This window comes from Lampris incognitus, chromosome 12 (genome assembly GCF_029633865.1).
Source record: "Lampris incognitus isolate fLamInc1 chromosome 12, fLamInc1.hap2, whole genome shotgun sequence".
In the NCBI taxonomy this organism is placed as follows: domain Eukaryota; kingdom Metazoa; phylum Chordata; class Actinopteri; order Lampriformes; family Lampridae; genus Lampris; species Lampris incognitus.
The window spans coordinates 56189979-56208365 of record NC_079222.1 but is presented as its reverse complement, the minus strand read 5'-3'; the positions used below and the strand labels follow the sequence as shown (position 1 = coordinate 56208365).

Genomic DNA, 18387 nt, shown 5'->3' with positions numbered 1-18387 from the left:
TAGTTCCTGCTGATGTTGAAACAGTGCAGTCAGCAGTCCCTGCTGAAGTTGAAATGCTGCAGTATAAGCTGCTGATGTTGAAATACGGCAGTATAAGCTGCTGATGTTGAAACACTGCAGTCAGTAGACCCTGCTGATTTGAAACACTGCAGTCAGTAGAAGCTGCTGATGTTGAAATACTGCAGTCAGTAGACCCTATTGATTTTAAACACTGCAATCAGTAGAAGCTGCTGATGTTGAAACACTGCAGTCAGTAGACCCTGCTGATGTTGAAATACTGCAGTCAGTAGTCCGTGCTGATTTTAAACACTGCAGTCAGTACAAGCTGCTGATGTTGAAACACTGCAGTCAGTAGACCCTGCTGATGTTGTATCACTGCAGTAGAAGCTGCTGATGTTGAACCACTGCAGTCAGTAGACCCTGCTGATGTTAAACCACTGCAGTAGAAGCTGATGATGTTGAAACACTGCAGTCAGTAGAAGCTGCTGATGTTGAAACACTGCAGTCAGTGGAAGCTGCTGATGTTTAAACACTGCAGCCAGTAGACCCTGCTGATGGTGAAATACTGCAGTCAGTAGACCCTGCTGATGTTAAAACACTGCAGGAGAAGCTCCTGATGTTGAAACACTGCAGTCAGTAGACCCTGCTGATGTTGAAACATTGCAGTCAGTAGAAGCTGCTGATGTTGAAATACTGCAGTCAGTAGACCCTGCTGATTTTAAACACTGCAGTCAGCAGAAGTTGCTGATGTTGAAACACTGCAGTCAGTAGACCCTGCTGATGTTCAAATACTGCAGTCAGTAGACCCTGCTGATTTCAAACACTGCAGTCAGTAGAAGCTGATGATGTTGAAACACTGCAGTCAGTGGAAGCTGCTGATGTTTAAACACTGCAGTCAGTAGACCCTGCTGATGGTGAAACACCGCAGTCAGTAGACTCTGCTGATGTTGAAACACTGCAGCACAAGCTGATGATGTTGAAACACTGTAGTCAGTAGAAGCTGCTGATGTTGAAACACTGCAGTCAGTGGAAGCTGCTGATGTTTAAACCCAGCAGCCAGTATACCCTGCTGATGGTGAAACACCGCAGTCAGTAGATCCTGCTGATGGTGAAACACTGCAGTAGAAGCTCCTGATGTTGAAACACCGCAGTCAGTAGACTCTGCTGATGTTGAAACACTGCAGTCAGTAGAAGCTGCTGATGTTGAAACACTGCAGTCAGTAGACCCTGCTGATGTTGTATCACCGCAGTAGAAGCTGCTGATGTTGAACCACTGCAGTCAGTAGAAGCTGCTGATGTTGAAACACTGCAGTGATTGGAAGCTGCTGATGTTTAAACACTGCAGTCAGTAGACCCTGCTGATGGTGAAACATTGCAGTAGACGCTCCTGATGTTGAAACACTGCATTCAGCAGACCCTGCTGAATTTGAAACACTGTAGTCAGTAGCAACTGCTGATGTTGAAACACTGCAGTCAGTAGTCCCTGATGATGTTGAAACACCACAGTCAGTAAACCCTGCTGATGTTAAAACAGTGCAGTCAGTAGACCCTGCTGATGGTGAAACACTGCAGTCAGTAGACCCTGCTGATGTTAAAACACTGCAGTAGAAGCTGCTGATGTTGGAACACTGCAGTCACTAGACCCTGCTGAATTTGAAACACTGTAGTAGAAACTGCTGAAGTTGAAACACTGCAGTCAGTAGACCCTGCTGATTTTAAACACTGCAGTCAGTAGAAGCTGCTGATGTTTAAACACTGCAGTCAGTAGACCCTGCTGATGTTGTATCACTGCAGTAGAAGCTGCTGATGTTGAAATACTGCAGTCAGTAGACCCTGCTGATGGTGAAACACTGCAGTCAGTAGAAGCTGCTGATGTTGAAACAGTGCAGTCAGTAGAAGCTGCTGATGTTCAAATACGGCAGTCAGTAGACCCTGCTGATTTTAAGCACTGCAGTCAGTAGAAGCTGCTGATGTTGAAACACGGCAGTCAGTAGACCCTGCTGATGTTGTATCACTGCGGTAGAGCCTGCTGATGTTGTATCACTGCAGTAGAAGCTGCTGATTTTGAAGCACTGCAGTCAGTGGTCCCTGCTGATGGTGAGACACTGCAGTCAGTAGACCCTTCTGATGTTAAAACACTGTATTAGAAGCTGCTGGGGTTGAAATACTGCAGTCAGTATGCCCTGCTGATGTTAAAACAGTGCAGTCAGTAGTTCCTGCTGATGTAGAAACAGTGCAGTCAGCAGTCCCTGCTGAAGTTGAAATGCTGCAGTATAAGCTGCTGATGTTGAAATACGGCAGTATAAGCTGCTGATGTTGAAACACTGCAGTCAGTAGACCCTGCTGATTTGAAACACTGCAGTCAGTAGAAGCTGCTGATGTTGAAATACTGCAGTCAGTAGACCCTACTGATTTTAAACACTGCAGTCAGTAGAAGCTGCTGATGTTGAAACACTGCAGTCAGTAGACCCTGCTGATGTTGAAATACTGCAGTCAGTAGTCCGTGCTGATTTTAAACACTGCAGTCAGTACAAGCTGCTGATGTTGAAACACTGCAGTCAGTAGACCCTGCTGATGTTGTATCACTGCAGTAGAAGCTGCTGATGTTGAACCACTGCAGTCAGTAGACCCTGCTGATGTTGTATCACTGCAGTAGAAGCTGATGATGTTGAAACACTGCTGTCAGTAGAAGCTGCTGATGTTGAAACACTGCAGTCAGTGGAAGCTGCTGATGTTTAAACACTGCAGCCAGTAGACCCTGCTGATGGTGAAATACTGCAAGCAGTAGACCCTGCTGATGTTAAAACACTGCAGGAGAAGCTCCTGATGTTGAAACCATGCAGTCAGTAGACCCTGCTGATGTTGAAACATTGCAGTCAGTAGAAGCTGCTGATGTTGAAATACTGCAGTCAGTAGACCCTGCTGATTTTAAACACTGCAGTCAGCAGAAGTTGCTGATGTTGAAACACTGCAGTCAGTAGACCCTGCTGATGTTCAAATACTGCAGTCAGTAGACCCTGCTGATGTTAAAACACTGCAGTAGAAGCTGCTGAGGTTGAAACACTGCAGTCAGTAGACCCTGGTGATTTTGAAATACTGCAGTCAGTATGCCCTGCTGATGTTGAAACGTGCATTCAGTAGTTCCTGCTGATGTTGAAACAGTGCAGTCAGCAGTCCCTGCTGATGTTGAAACACTGCAGTATAAGCTGCTGATGTTGAAATACTGCAGTCAGTAGACCCTGCTGATGTTGAAACACTGCAGTCAGTAGACCCTGCTGATGTTGAAACATTGCAGTCAGTAGAAGCTGCTGATGTTGAAATACTGCAGTCAGTAGACCCTGCTGATTTTAAACACTGCAGTCAGCAGAAGTTGCTGATGTTGAAACACTGCAGTCAGTAGACCCTGCTGATGTTGAAACACTGCAGTCAGTAGACCCTGCTGATGTTGAAACATTGCACTCAGTAGAAGCTGCTGATGTTGAAATGCTACAGTCAGTAGACCCTGCTGATTTTAAACAGTGCAGTCAGCAATCCCTGCTGATGTTGAAACACTGCAGTCAGTAGACCCTGCAGATGTTGAAATACTTCAGTCTGTAGACCCTGCTGATTTTAAACACTGCAGTCAGTAGAAGCTGCTGATGTTGAAACACTGCAGTCAGTAGACCCTGCTGATGTTCAAATACTGCAGTCAGTAGACCCTGCGGATTTTAAACACTGCAGTCAGTAGAAGCTGATGATGTTGAAACACTGCAGTCAGTGGAAGCTGCTGATGTTTAAACAATGCAGTCAGTAGACCCTGCTGATGGTGAAACACCGCAGTCAGTAGACCCTGCTGATGTTAAAACACTGCAGTACAAGCTGATGATGTTGAAACACTGCAGTCAGTAGACGCTGCTGATGTTGAAACACTGCAGTCAGTGGAAGCTGCTGATGTTTAAACACTGCAGCCAGTAGACCCTGCTGATGGTGAAACACCGCAGTCAGTAGACCCTGCTGATGTTAAATCACTGCAGTAGAAGCTCCTGATGTTGAAACGCCGCAGTCAGTAGACCCTGCTGATGTTGAAACATTACAGTCAGTAGAAGCTGCTGATGTTGAAATACTGCAGTCAGTAGACCCTGCTGATTTTAAACACTGCAGTCAGTAGAAGTTGCTGATGTTGAAACACTGCAGTCAGTAGACCCTGATGATGTTGAAATACTGCAGTCAGTAGACCCTGCTGATTTTAAACACTGCAGTCAGTAGAGGCTGCTGATGTTGAAACACTGCAGTAGAAGCTACTGATGTTGAAACACCACAGTCAGTAGACCCTGCTGATGTTGAAACACTGCAGTAGAAGCTACTGATGTTGAAACACCGCAGTCAGTAGACCCTGCTGATGTTGAAACATTGCAGTAGAAGCTACTGATGTTGAAACACCGCAGTCAGTAGACCCTGCTGATGTTGAAACACTGCAGTAGAAGCTACTGATGTTGAAACACCACAGTCAGTAGACCCTGCTGATGTTGAACACTGCAGTCAGTACGAGCTGCTGATGTTGAAATACTGCCTGTAGAGTAGTGGAACATGTTGATCAAACTCATGCCACTTCAATTTCATAACACTTGTAAACTTAAATTTAAAGTTATTATTAAATGTAGAGGGATGGGTCAGCAGGGTCTGAGGTTGCAGGATCAGCCTCCCACGAGATCTATTATGTGCAACCATACTTCAATTGGCCTTCAGGCTTTGAGCACTCATATGCTGTAATAAACTAAGTTCTATTTCATTGCAAACTGTTAAGTACAACTACATTCTCTGATCTCTTTGAATTGCTGCACACACACACACACACACAGTAGGAGTTAACCAATTGTACCTTGTTCAGATTTTTAGGGCCAATTGTGATTATTAAGGTGGATTTTTTTGGGTCCCACATTATTAATTTGCATTAAAATGAAACTGTTACTTTCAAAATGTTTCCAGCTAACACACTGCTGTCAGTCAGAGGACTGGGATAATGCGCTATTAGCTCATGGTGTCAATACAAATGATGTGAAAGATACCATCCATCCATCCAGCACCCCCGCGACCTAGTCATTGGGTGGCAGGTGGGGAGACACCCTGGACAGGCTGCCAGACCATCACAGGGCTGACAATAAAGTGGCAATTATTGACTATTTAACATTTATCAAGAAATGGGACTTGGTTCTGGTCTTCCCCATCAGTGACAGGAAGCTTGTTTAAACTTAACCCACTGTCAGGCTGATGACTTCATTAGCTAAGAGTATGACTAATGACTAAAATGACTAAGTCCGGGTAGCGTAGCATAACCTATTCCATTGCCTACCAACACGGGCGGGCGTCCCTACAGACACAATTGGCCGTGTCTGAGGGTGGGAAGTCGGATGTGGGTATGTGTCGTGGTCGCTGCATTACCACCACCTCTGGTCAGTCGGGGTGCCTGTTTGGGCGGAGGGACACTGGGGGAAGAGTGTGATCCTCCCACGTGATACGTCCCTATGCTGAAACTCCTCACTGTGAGGTGATAAGAAGCGGCTGGTGACTCCACATGTATCGGAGGAGGCATATGGTACTCTGCAGCTCTCCCAGGATCGGCAGAGGGGGTGGCGCAGCGACCGGGAGAAAGGGGGGGGGATCCAAATATATAAATAAATAAAGAAGGAAATAAATAATAAAATGTGTCAGTAGTATAACTAAAATTCTTGCATATTCAGGGGATCACTGAGGAGAGATCAAGACCTTGTTGTCTGGCTCACAGGATTCCTTGCAAAAAGATGCCCTCAGATATGTGGGTGAATTCAGTTGTTTAGCCATTGTTTTTTTCTCTACCTGCACTTCTCAGGTGAGCTCCCCTGCAAGATCTTTGAACCTGTATCCATCAAATGAGTATGAAGTTCTGCCCAGTGGGAGTGAAGCACACTGGGAAGTAGTGGAGCGTGTCCTCTTCATCTATGCCAAACTCAACCCTGGCATCTCCTATGTACAGGGCATGAACGAAATTGTTGGACCAATTTATTATACCTTTGCCACGGATCCAAATGACCAATGGAAAGGTTAGTGCAAAAATGTACACTACCGTTCAAAAGTTTGGGATCACCCAAACAATTTTGTGTTTTCCATGAAAAGTCACACTTATTCACCACCATATGTTGTGAAATGAATATATATATATATATATATATATATATATATATATATATATATATATACACACACATATACACACACACACACACATATATATATATATATATATACACATATATATACACACACACACACACATATATATATATATATATATATATATATATATATACACTACCGTTCAAAAGTTTGGGATCACCCAAACAATTTTGTGTTTTCCATGAAAAGTCACACTTATTCACCACCATATGTTGTGAAATGAATAGAAAATAGAGTCAAGACATTGACAAGGTTAGAAATAATGATTTGTATTTGAAATAAGATTTTTTTTACATCAAACTTTGCTTTCGTCAAAGAATCCTCCATTTGCAGCAATTACTGCATTGCAGACCTTTGGCATTCTAGCTGTTAATTTGTTGAGGTAATCTGGAGAAATTGCACCCCACGCTTCCAGAAGCAGCTCCCACAAGTTGGATTGGTTGGATGGGCACTTCTTGCGTACCATACGGTCAAGCTGCTCCCACAACAGCTCAATGGGGTTCAGATCTGGTGACTGCGCTGGCCACTCCATTACCGATAGAATACCAGCTGCCTGCTTCTGCTCTAAATAGTTCTTGCACAATTTGGAGGTGTGTTTAGGGTCATTGTCCTGTTGTAGGATGAAATTGGCTCCAATCAGGCGCTGTCCACTGGGTATGGCATGGCGTTGCAAAATGGAGTGATAGCCTTCCTTATTCAGAATCCCTTTTACCCTGGACAAATCTCCCACCTTACCAGCACCAAAGCAACCCCAGACCATCACATTACCTCCACCATGCTTAACAGATGGCGTCAGGCATTCTTCCAGCATCTTTTCATTTGTTCTGCGTCTCACAAACGTTCTTCTTTGTGATCCAAACACCTCAAACTTGGATTCATCCGTCCACAACACTTTTTTCCAGTCTTCCTCTGTCCAATGTCTGTGTTCTTTTGCCCATCTTAATCTTTTTCTTTTATTGGTCAGTCTCAGATATGGCTTTTTCTTTGCCACTCTGCCCTGAAGCCCAGAATCCCGCAGCCGCCTCTTCACTGTAGATGTTGACACTGGTGTTTTGCGGGTACTATTTAATGAAGATGCCAGTTGGGGACCTGTGAGGCGTCTGTTTCTCAAACTAGAGACTCTAATGTACTTATCTTCTTGCTCAGTTGTGCAACGCGGCCTCCCACTTCTTTTTCTACTCTGGTTAGAGCCTGTTTGTGCTGTCCTCTGAAGGGAGTAGTACACACCGGTGTAGGAAATCTTCAATTTCTTAGCAATTTCTCGCATGGAATAGCCTTCATTTCTAAGAACAAGAATAGACTGTCGAGTTTCAGATGAAAGTTCTCTTTTTCTGGCCATTTTGAGCGTTTAATTGACCCCACAAATGTGATGCTCCAGAAACTCAATCTGCTCAAAGGAAGGTCAGTTTTGTAGCTTCTGTAACGAGCTAAACTGTTTTCAGATGTGTGAACATGATTGCACAAGGGTTTTCTAATCATCAATTAGCCTTCTGAGCCAATGAGCAAACACATTGTACCATTAGAACACTGGAGTGATAGTTGCTTGAAATGGGCCTCTATACACCTATGTAGATATTGCACCAAAAACCAGACATTTGCAGCTAGAATAGTCATTTACCACATTAGCAATGTATAGAGTGTATTTCTTTAAAGTTAAGACTAGTTTAAAGTTATCTTCATTGAACAGTACAGTGCTTTTCCTTCAAAAATATGGACATTTCAATGTGATCCCAAACTTTTGAACGGTAGTGTACATATGATGAGTAAAAGCTGTGTACTTTATACTGACAGTTTTAAGTGTGTAAATCTATCGTTCCAGTTTATGGGTTGTAAACTTCCGCCTCGTCATCTACAATGGATGAATCTCAGGTGGGGGTTGTTGTGACGATATATACCAAGTTCAGTTGCACTTGATTCAACTCCTTTGGATCTACAATGGATAATTTAAGTTGCAAAAATTTAAAACCATGGATATGTCACACACTGCAGTCTACTTTATTTACGCTTAAAAACTCCTTTTATCTGAATGTATACGATGTATACCAAATTTTGTATTCAAATGCAGTCTTCAAAAGCAACAGGCCAATGCCGGAGAATTCAAAGAAACCCATATTTGGACTAGGATGCACCCCATTAGATGTGGGGGTCTCAATGATAGTGCTACAGAAAGCAAACAAATGCATACAATAGGAAGTGTATGTAATCAGAGGCTTGTACACACTGTTACTAGACAAACCTGCCATCACTAAGCTCGAGCTAGTTGCTCGACTTGACAGCGTCAGCATAGAGGTAATGAAAGATATCCAAAGCTGTGCAGTGGTCTTGGTCTTACACAGCAGTCAAACACCATCAAACTGAAACATTACACGGTGTCGTTCTCACTAACGACTCTGCAATGGGTTCCCCTTCCATTAATGCCCAACGTTAAGAGAAAACTGTAACGTATGGAGAGAATCGGGGTCATCAGCAGACTGGAGGAGCCCACTGATTGGTTCTCAGGTATGGTATGTCCCTAAAAAGAAAGCTGACCCCTACATTTATGTCGATCTCACAAAGCAAAATGAATCAGTGTGTAGAGAATAGCTCATACTTCTTCCTGTCGAATGGACTCTTAGTTTGTGAGCTGATGCTTGCATCTTTAGCAAGCTTGACACTAACATGGGCTTCTGGGAGAAAAAAGGTGAAAGTGGCTAGTGGCTGCTAGTGGCTTTCACCACTAGCAGAGGAGTCAGCTAAGCTAACGACCTTCATCACACCATTTGGGCATTTCTACTTTAACTGGTTACCGTTTGGTATCACTTCGGCTCCCGAACATTTCCATAACAGGATGGTTGCCGATGTCAATGAAGGGTCTGGAGGGTGTAGTTTGCCATGTGGATGACACATTGATCTGGACGTGCTCACAGGAAGAGCCTGATTCCTGTCTTCATGCTGTCTTGATGAAGATCAAGAATGCAGGCATAACCTGTTGTGGTTACACCGCCCCAAGCTGCCTCCCCGGCACGTTCAGGCCACTCCCCCAGCTCGGACGTTCTGGAAACATCCGAGTGCTCTGTTCGCCCTCTGAGGAGATGAGCGCTCTGCTGCACCAGGTGTTTGCCATCATCTATCAGGCACACCTGCAGCAATCAGGCAGCCCTCTACAAGAAGCCTCCCAGAACGCCTCGCTGTTGTTTTGTTTCTCAGTATCTAACTCCTGTGTTCCTGTTTTTTTGTGTTTTGTCTCGCTGTTTTTGTTTCCCTCAAGACCCTCCCTCCGCAACTTCCACGTCTCCCCGCGTCTCCCTCGCTCCTCGTCCCCAGTGACCATCACGTTTTCCCCGGACCTCTCCATTGATCTCTCTCCGCGTCGCTCTCCCTAGACCCCTCCCTTTGGACATGACTTCCTGGATCTCGGACTTGGACTTCCTCGGACAACCCCTCGCTCTACGGATTCGGACTTTGGTAGTCAGGCGCACGCACATCGTCACAACAACCCCCACCTGAGATTCCGCTGTTATCATCCCTGTGGCAGTGTTGTTTATTTTCCTGCATTAAAATCGCTTTCGGGTTTTCTCGGTGCTCTGTCTGTCTGTCCTTTGGGTTTCGGTACACTGGCCTCTGGTCTTCATTCATGATACGTAACAGAACCTCGAAGCCAGAATGAGCCAAAGCAAACCCGAGGGGCAGATGGTTGCTCAGGCAGCTATATAGCCCCTAATCCCCAGAACCCTATAGCTCTCGAGGCAGTGGTAAAGGACCACAGCACTCAACTCATCCAACTCCATTCTGAGCTTAGCGCTGCCTTCTCCCAGATCACTGGAGAAATCAGCGGGCTCCAGGCTAACTCGTGTACCTCGGCAAGCACCCTTGCTTCACTCTTCGTGCAGATCGCTGCTCTGACAGTGGCAGTGTCCAAGATCAGCGATCATCCTGCTCTGACCCTCTGACCCCAGTCTCTGGCCCCAGCTCAGCTCCAGCTCCCAGTCCCTCCGAGCCTCCCTTCAGTCGACTGTATCATGAGCCCCGTGTTGAGCCTAACCTCCCCTGTCCTAAAGCCTTCGGTGGGGAGTTCGAGCAGTGCAGAGGTTTTCTCGGTCAGTGTGAGCTCCTGTTCAAACACCAACTAGCCAGGTATAGGACGGGGGAGGCTAAGGTAGCCCTAGTGATATCCCTGTTGACTGGCAGAACCCTCAGTTGGGCAATGGCGGCGGTTGACCATCACGAACCGTTCTCCACCAACTATAATGCGAATTTCGTTTAATGTTCGACCACCCAACGAACGGGGAGGACGCAGCTGGCCGCCTCCATTCTATCCAGCAGGGAGCTAGGTCAGTGGCAGACTACACCCCGGAGGTTAGGATACTGGCGGCTATAAGTGGGTGGGACGACACAGTGCTTAAGAGCGCGCACAGGAGGGTGCTCAACGATACGATTCCATCAAGGATCTCATTGTTAGAGATCTTCAACGAGCTCGTTGAAAGAATGGACCAACGGTTGCAGTTGGGTCGATCACGGCTTCCACTGGAGGAGCGGGAGCAAAAGATGCGTGAACTCTGCCTCTACCGTGGGAAGTCGGGCCATTACATCCGAGCCTGCCCGACTCGCCCACAAACAGCAGACTCACTAGTGGGAAGTGTCCAAATGAACTTGACCACCCTGCCCCAGTCCAAAAAGGAGCACAAGCGGTTGTTTCCCGTCACTCTCACCTGGGATAAGAAATCACTTTCCCTGGCCTCAGGAATCATAAGGCCCTCGTCGTCCCCGGTTGCAGTTTGCTTCTTTTTTGTGGCGAAGAAGGATGGCAGCATGAGTCCCTGTATAGATTATCGTCAGTTAAATGGTATCAATGTTAAAAATAAGTATCCACTTCCCCTTATTAGTTCCACTTTTGAGCCACTCACTTACGCCACGGTGTTCACTAAATTAGATCTATGCAGTGTGTACCATTTGGTGAATATTAGGGAGGGTGACGAATGGAAGACGGCCTTCAACACGCACGTAGGGCATTTCGAGTACCTCGTCATGCCCTTTGGCCTCATCAATGCCCCGGCCGTCTTCCAAGCGCTGGTCAATGACGTGTTGCGGGACATGCTAAACACATTTGTGGTGGTGTACCTGGACTACATCCTCGTGTTCTCCAGGACAGAGGAGGAACACTACCAGCACGTCTGCCTGGTCCTCAAATGGCTGCTGGAGAACAGGCTGTCCGTGAAGCCTGAGAAGTGCATGTTCCACTCCGCCTCCAAGGAATTTCTCGGCCACATTGTGGAGAAGGGGTACACCCACACTGACCCCAGGAAGATCTGAGCGGTGGAGGAATGGGCGCGGGCTACCGACAGGGCACAACTCCAGCACTTCCTCGGGTTCGCCAATTTTTATCGGTGCTTCATCAGTGGATTCAGCTGAGTGGCCTCCCCCCTCATGGCACTAACCTCCACCCTCCGCCCCTTCTCTTGGACCCCGGAGGTGGAGGCCACTTTATCGGCCTTGAAGGGACTGTTTACGACAGCTCTGGTGCTCACTCACCCTGACTCGTCCAAGCAGTTCAACGTGGAGGTGGATGCGTCAGACACGGACATCGGAGCTGTCCTCTCCCAGCGGTCAGAGGAGGACCAGAGAGTCCACCCATGCGCCTTCCTCTCCCGGTGTTTCAGCCCATCAGAGAGGAATTATGACAACAGCGACAGGGAGTTGCTGGCTGTCCATGTCGCCCTGGAGGTTTGGAGGCCCTGGTTGGAGGGAGTGAAGCAGCCGTTCGTTGTGTGGTCAGACCACAAGAATCTGACCTACATGCAAATGGCAAAGAGGCTTAACCCCCGGCAGGCGCACTGGGCTCTTTTTCAGCCGGCCTCACCTACTGCCCGGGTTCCAAGAACGTCAGGGCACACTCCCTCTCCCGTCTGTTTCCAGAGGGGCCCCCTGACGCACCGGACCCCCCTGACACCATCCTTCCCCCAGCCCGGGTGGTGGGTGCCGCCACCTGGGCTATGGAATCGGTGGTGAGAAGAGCTTAGCACGCCCAGCCCGACCCAGGCAATGGACCCCGGAATCGCGTATTTGTGCCGTCCACCATCCGGTCCCACGTACTGGAGTCAGGGCATTCCAGCTGGTTCGCCTGTCATCCCAGCTTTCACCGGATGGTGGCCCTCATCCGCAGACGCTTCTAGTGGCCCACTATGGAGGCGGACATGAAAGAGTTCGTGGTCGCCTGCCCCACCTTTGCCCGCAGTAATGCTACCCAATGTTCCTGCGCCGTCTCCCTGTCCCGGTCGACCTTGGTCACACATCGCCTTGGACTTCGTGACTGGTAATGATACTATCTTGACCATTGTTGACTGGTTCTCTAAGGCTGTCCATTTTGTCGCCCTTCCCAAGCTCCCCTCTGTGGCTGAGATGGCGGACCTCCTCGTCTCCCATATTATCCGTCTCCATGGGATCCCTCAGGACATAGTCTCCGACCGTGGTCCCCAGTTCACATCTAAGGTGTGGCAAGCCTTCTGTAAGTGGATTGGGGCCACGGTCAGTCTCTCCTCCGGATACCACCCCCAGACTAGGCAGAGCGGGCCAACCAAGCCATGGATGCGGCCTTGCGTTGCATCACCACCAGCAACCCGCCTCCTGGAGCAAGCATCTACCCTGGGTGAAGTATTCCCTGAATACCATGGAGAGTTCTGCTACCAGTTTGTCCCCCTTTGAGCGCTCCCTTGGTTACCAACCCCCTTGGTTTCCCACTATATTGCGGGCCACAGAGCGGTCCCAACGCAGCACCAACCGGCGGAGAGTGCCAGCCCCGGCCTATTGTCTTGGCAAGAGGGTGTTGCTGCTGGCCCGGGACCTCCCCCTCTTGACACTCTCCTGGAAGCTGGCCCCTCGCTATGTCAGTCCCTACACTGCTGACCACATCACCAAGCCCTCCGTGGTACATCTCCTCCTCCCTGCCTCACTTAAGATCCATCCTGTGTTTCATATCTCTCACTTCAAACCGGTAGCCTCCAGCCCCTTGTCTCCCCCTGTTCAAGCTCCTCTACCTCCCAGGGTCCTTCACAGTGGCGATTTGGTCTGGGACGTCAACCGACTGCTCGCCGTTCGCTGCCAGGGCCGGGGTTACCATTACCTGATGGACTGGGTTGGTTACGGGCCCGAAGATCGCAGCTGGGTACCTACCTGGCCGACCCAGCACTCCTGAAGGAGTTCTATCGGGCCCATCCCAATGCCATCGGACGGTCGCCCGGTGTCTCCCTTAGGAGGGGGGATCCTGTTGTGGTTACACCACCCCGAGCTGCCTCCCCGGCATGTTCAAGCCACTCCCCCAGCTCGGACGTGCCGGAAACATCCGAGCGCTCAATTCGCACTCTGAGGAAATGAGTGCTGCACTGCACCAGCTGTTTGCCATCATCTATCAGGCCCACCTGCGGCAATCAAGCAGCCATCTACAAGAAGTCTCCCAGAACGCCTCTCTGTGCTTTCGATGTACTGAACCCTGCGGTAAAGCTCTGACAAGGCTATTCCAGTGATTTCCTGCTTAACCTTTTCTCGTGCCTATTCCCACGCTGTTGTTTTGTTCCTCAGTATCTAACTCATATGTTCCTGTTTTTTTGTGTTTCGTCTCGCTGTTTTTGTTTCCTTCAAGACCCTCCCTCCACTACTTCCACGGCTCCCCGTGTCTCCCTCGCTCCTCGTCCCCAGCGACTATCACGTTTTTCCTGGACCTCTCCAGCGATCTCCTGCCGCATCTCTCTCCCTGGACCCCTCCCTTTGGACTTGACTTCTTGGATCTCGGACCCGGACTTCCTCGGACAACCCCTCGCTCCACGGATTCGGACTTTGGTAGCCAGGCGCACGCACATCGTCACAACAACCCCCACCTGAGATTCCCCTGTTATCGTCTCTGTGGCAGTGTTGTTTATTTTCCTGCATTAAAATCGCCTTCGGGTTTTCTCGGTGCTCAGTGTCTGTCTGTCCTTTGGGTTTTGCTACACTGGCCTCTGGTCTTCATTCGTGATACGTAACAATAACCCTCAATATAGAGAAATGTGACATGCCAAGAAAGGAAGTTAAAATTCCCAGGCTGCATTATCTCAGAGGCAAGAGTTAAATCAGACCCAGTCAAAACAGCAGCAGAGAGATGGCCCAGCTAACTAATATAAGCAAGTTGTGTAGATTCCTGTGACTGTTGAACCTGCTAGGAAAGTTCATCCAACAGCTAGCTGAGAAAGACAAACCTTTCAGAGACTTACGCCCAAAGAAGAACCACTAATTCTGGGAAGATGATCAAACTAAAGAAGCCTGAAAGAGGAGCTGTCACACACACCCATGTTAACCCTGTATGATCCACACAAGGTCATCAAGGGGCAGCAGATGTGTCTTCTTCTAATTTAGGGGCGGTCTTGCTATAAAAGTGGTGCGATAAACATTTAAGTTTATGGCTATGTTCTGTAAAAGGCCTGAGTAAATAAAAATGTTATTTTGGTATACTTAAAAGTGGAGATGTGGTGTTAGCTGATGTATGCAAATATGCTAAGGGGCATTCTGGGGCGAGAGAATGCCTCTCACTTTTTTCATGTTAGCTACCTGATAGTATGTCATGATTCAAGTGCCTGTAATACACTGATGAGCCAAAACATTATCACCACTCACAGATGAATCCGAACTGCTCCAGATAAGAGCACATGTTTAGGTGAATTAAATGGTAAGCGAACAATCAGTTCTCGTAGTCAGCGTATTGGATGCAGGGGAAATGGGCACGAATAAAGACCTGAGGGACTTTGGTAAGGGCCACATTGTTATGACTGGGTCGAGAACTGGGTTAGAGCATATCTGAAACAGCAAGGCTTGTGGGACGCTCTCAGTCAGCAGTAGTGAGTACCTATCGACAGTCGTCCGAGAATGGACAAACCACAATCTGGCGACAGCGAGTTGGGCACCCAAGGCGCGAGAGCAACGAAGGCTACTCGTCTGGTCCAAACCAACAGAAGATCTACTGTGGCACAAGTCACAAAAAAATGTAATGATGGTTATGGGAGGAATGTGTCACAACTCACAATGCATCGCACTCTGCTGCATATGGGGTTGCGTGCTGCAGACCAGTCAGATTGTCCATGATGACCCCTGTCCACTGTCTAAAGCATCTACAATGGGCAAGCTGTCATGGGAACTGGACCGTGGAGCAGTGGAAGAAGGTCACCTGGTCGAATAAGTCCCGTTTTCTTTTAGATCAAGTGGATGGCCGTGTACATCTGTGCCTTTTACCTGGGGAAGTGATGGCCCCAGGATGCACTGTGGTAAGACGAGAAGCCTTTGTAGAGAGTGTGATGCTCTGATCAATATTCTGTTAGGAAGCCCTGGTTCCGGCCGTTTATGTGGCTGGCTATTTGACATGTGCCACCTTCCTAAACACCGTTGCAGACCAGGTAAACCCCTTAATGGCAATGGTATTCCCTGATGGCAGTGGCCTTTCAGCAGGATAATGCACCCTGCCACACTGCATACATTGTTTGGGGTGGGTTTGAGGAACATGATGAAGTGTTGAAGGTGTTGCCCTGGCCTCCAAATTCCCCAGATTTCAATCCAATTGAGGATCTGTGGGATGTGCTGAACCGACAAGTCTGAACCCGGTGGCTCTACCTCGCAACTTACAGGAGTTGAAGGATCTGCTGCTAATGTTTTGGTGCCAGATACCACAGGAAAACTTCAGGGGTCTTTTAGAGTCCATGCCTTGGTGGGTCAGCACTGTTTTGGTAGCACACCTACAGCATATAAGGCAGGTGGTCATATTAGGCAGGTGGTCATAATGTTTTGACTCATCAGTGTATGCTTTATTGCCCACATACCACTAACAATACAACATTCATGGGGTGTCTGCCCCTGGCTGTGGCACAAAAAGAAGCCATCGTCACATACAGTGCTGCTTGAAAGTATGTGAACCCCTTGAGCAGTTTAGATGTTTCTGTTGTTTTACCATGATTTTCTTATTTTATCATCACCAGTTTTTATGTATGAAATGTCAGAAAAATGTTTATCAATTTCATGTACTTGTTTAGTGGGACTTGCTTAAGTAGCCCAAAAACTACATGAAACATGGAATTAGTGTATGTGCAAAATTAAGTGAACCCCCAGCTGTATTGGTTAAGTCAAGCAGGTAACAGACTCGGGTGAAACACATTTGGGTGCTTAATTAATCATTTAAGCAGACCAATGAAATGAGACATCCTTGGGAAAGGGTTTGGCCTGCACTAATTAAAAGAGAGAGGAAACCAACCAAACCACTGTGGTCCCATACAAATCAACAATGCCGAGAGCAAAGGAGATATCCGAGGACATGAAGAAGAGGGTAGTGACAGCCCATCAGTCTGGGGAGGGCTATAAGACCATCTCCAAAAGATTCCAGCTCCATCCATCCACTGTAAGACAAATAATTTACAAATGGAGGGCCTTCAACATGACAGCAACTCTGCCTAGAAGTGGACGCCCACCAAAACTATCACCCAGAAGCACCAGAAAAATAATAAATCCGGTAAAGGCCAACCCACACATCACCTCTAGAGAGTTGCAGACCTCTCTGGTAGCATCTGGGACAAATGTGCATGCGTCTACAATCAGACGAAAATTGAACAGCCGTGACATTCATGGGAGGGTTGCTAGAAGGAAGCCTCTGCTCTCAAAAAAGAACAAAGCTGCCCATTTCAACTTTGCCAGAGAGCACTTGGACAAACCAGAGGCCTTCTGGAAGTCCATTCTCTGGACAGACGAGTCCAAAATAGAATATTTGGTCACAATCAAAACCAACATGTTTGGAGAAAAGCCAACACTGCATATGAAGAAAAGAACCTCCTCCCAACAGTGAAGCATGGTGGTGGAAATGTGAAGGTCTGGGGCTGCTTTTCTGCTTCTGGACCTGGACGACTCCATATTATCCAAGGAACCATGAATTCTCTGGCATATCAACAAATTCTTGATCAGAATCTCCTGCCATCAGTCAGGGAGTTGAAGCTGGGACGAAAATGGATTATGCAACAAGACAATGACCCAAAGCATTCCAGCAAAACTACAAAGGAATGGCTTCAGAGAAAGAGGATTCGTACTCTGGATTGGCCCAGTCAAAGTCCGGACCTTAATCCAATTGAAATGTTGTGGCGAGACCTGAAGAAGTTGGTACATACCAGATGTCTCTCCAACCTCTCTCAACTGGCGGAGTTCTGCAAGGAGGAGTGGGCAAAAATCCCCATAAGCAGATGCGAGAGACTGGTTAGTGGTTACAGAAGACGTTTGGTTGAAGTAATGGCTGCAAAAGGAGGAGCCACAAGCTACTTATACAAGGGTTCACATACTTTTGCACATGTTAAATTTTCAGTTTTTGTGAAATAAACCACCTTTGTTGAATTAAATAATGAAAATATATGTTTTTGTGTGTGTGTCCATTATTTGGAAGGTGTGCTTTACAAATTGGGATTTGGATGTATGTGTAATAAGCTTGTCTTAATGTTTTTTTTTTACAAAAACAGTGACCCTGTCTGGAGGGTTCACACACTTTCAAGCAGCACTGTATATACAAACAAGGAATTTCATTTGATGAATGTTATCAACTATTCAAGTAGATTAACCATAAAAAATTAAGGCTATACACAAAAAATGTAGTTAAAATGTTTGTTCCTAAAAATCAATCCAATCAAATGAAAGGATTGGTAAAAATGATTAGTTAATGTGTGTGTGTGAATGGATTCCTCTGTGATGATTGAATGCTTTTTCTTTCAGAGCATGCTGAAGCAGATACGTTCTTCTGTTTCACCAACTTGATGTCAGAGAACAGAGACAACTTCATTAAGAGCCTGGATGACTCTCAGTGTGGCATCATCTACAAGATGGAGAGTGTCTTTTCCATGCTGAAGGACAAAGATTTGGAGCTCTATCTCAAGTTGGTAAGGAACCTAACCTGACCCTTGATGCTGAGTTTTAGCTGACTCTGCCTCTGCAGTCAAGGCAACTAGAAGGTTTTAGACTGTCTCTTAACTGTTTTCATATATGTAGCTTGGCAGCCAAAAGCACAAATGGTAATTATGCATAGTAAGGGATACGAGAACCCCTTGACTGATTGTGGGAAACTAGAAGACTAGTGCAGAATGAAGTATGTATACGTGAAGTTCACATTTAGGGTTAAACCAGCAGAAGTCTAACAGTAGGCTAAACACCTATTGTTTTCCTGTGTTTTTTATTGTTTTG

General features: G+C 47.0%; 1 protein-coding gene across 1 annotated transcript in view; it reads left to right on the top strand.

The window, feature by feature from the left end:
• tbc1d13 (TBC1 domain family, member 13) overlaps positions 1–18387 on the top strand; it is a 112991-nt gene that overhangs the window by 74137 nt on the left and 20467 nt on the right. Inside the window, exons 9-10 of the mRNA XM_056290625.1 lie at positions 5846–6056; positions 17923–18086. Of these exons, the coding sequence (XP_056146600.1) occupies positions 5846–6056; positions 17923–18086 (375 nt within the window). The remainder of the gene's footprint in view (positions 1–5845; positions 6057–17922; positions 18087–18387) is intronic.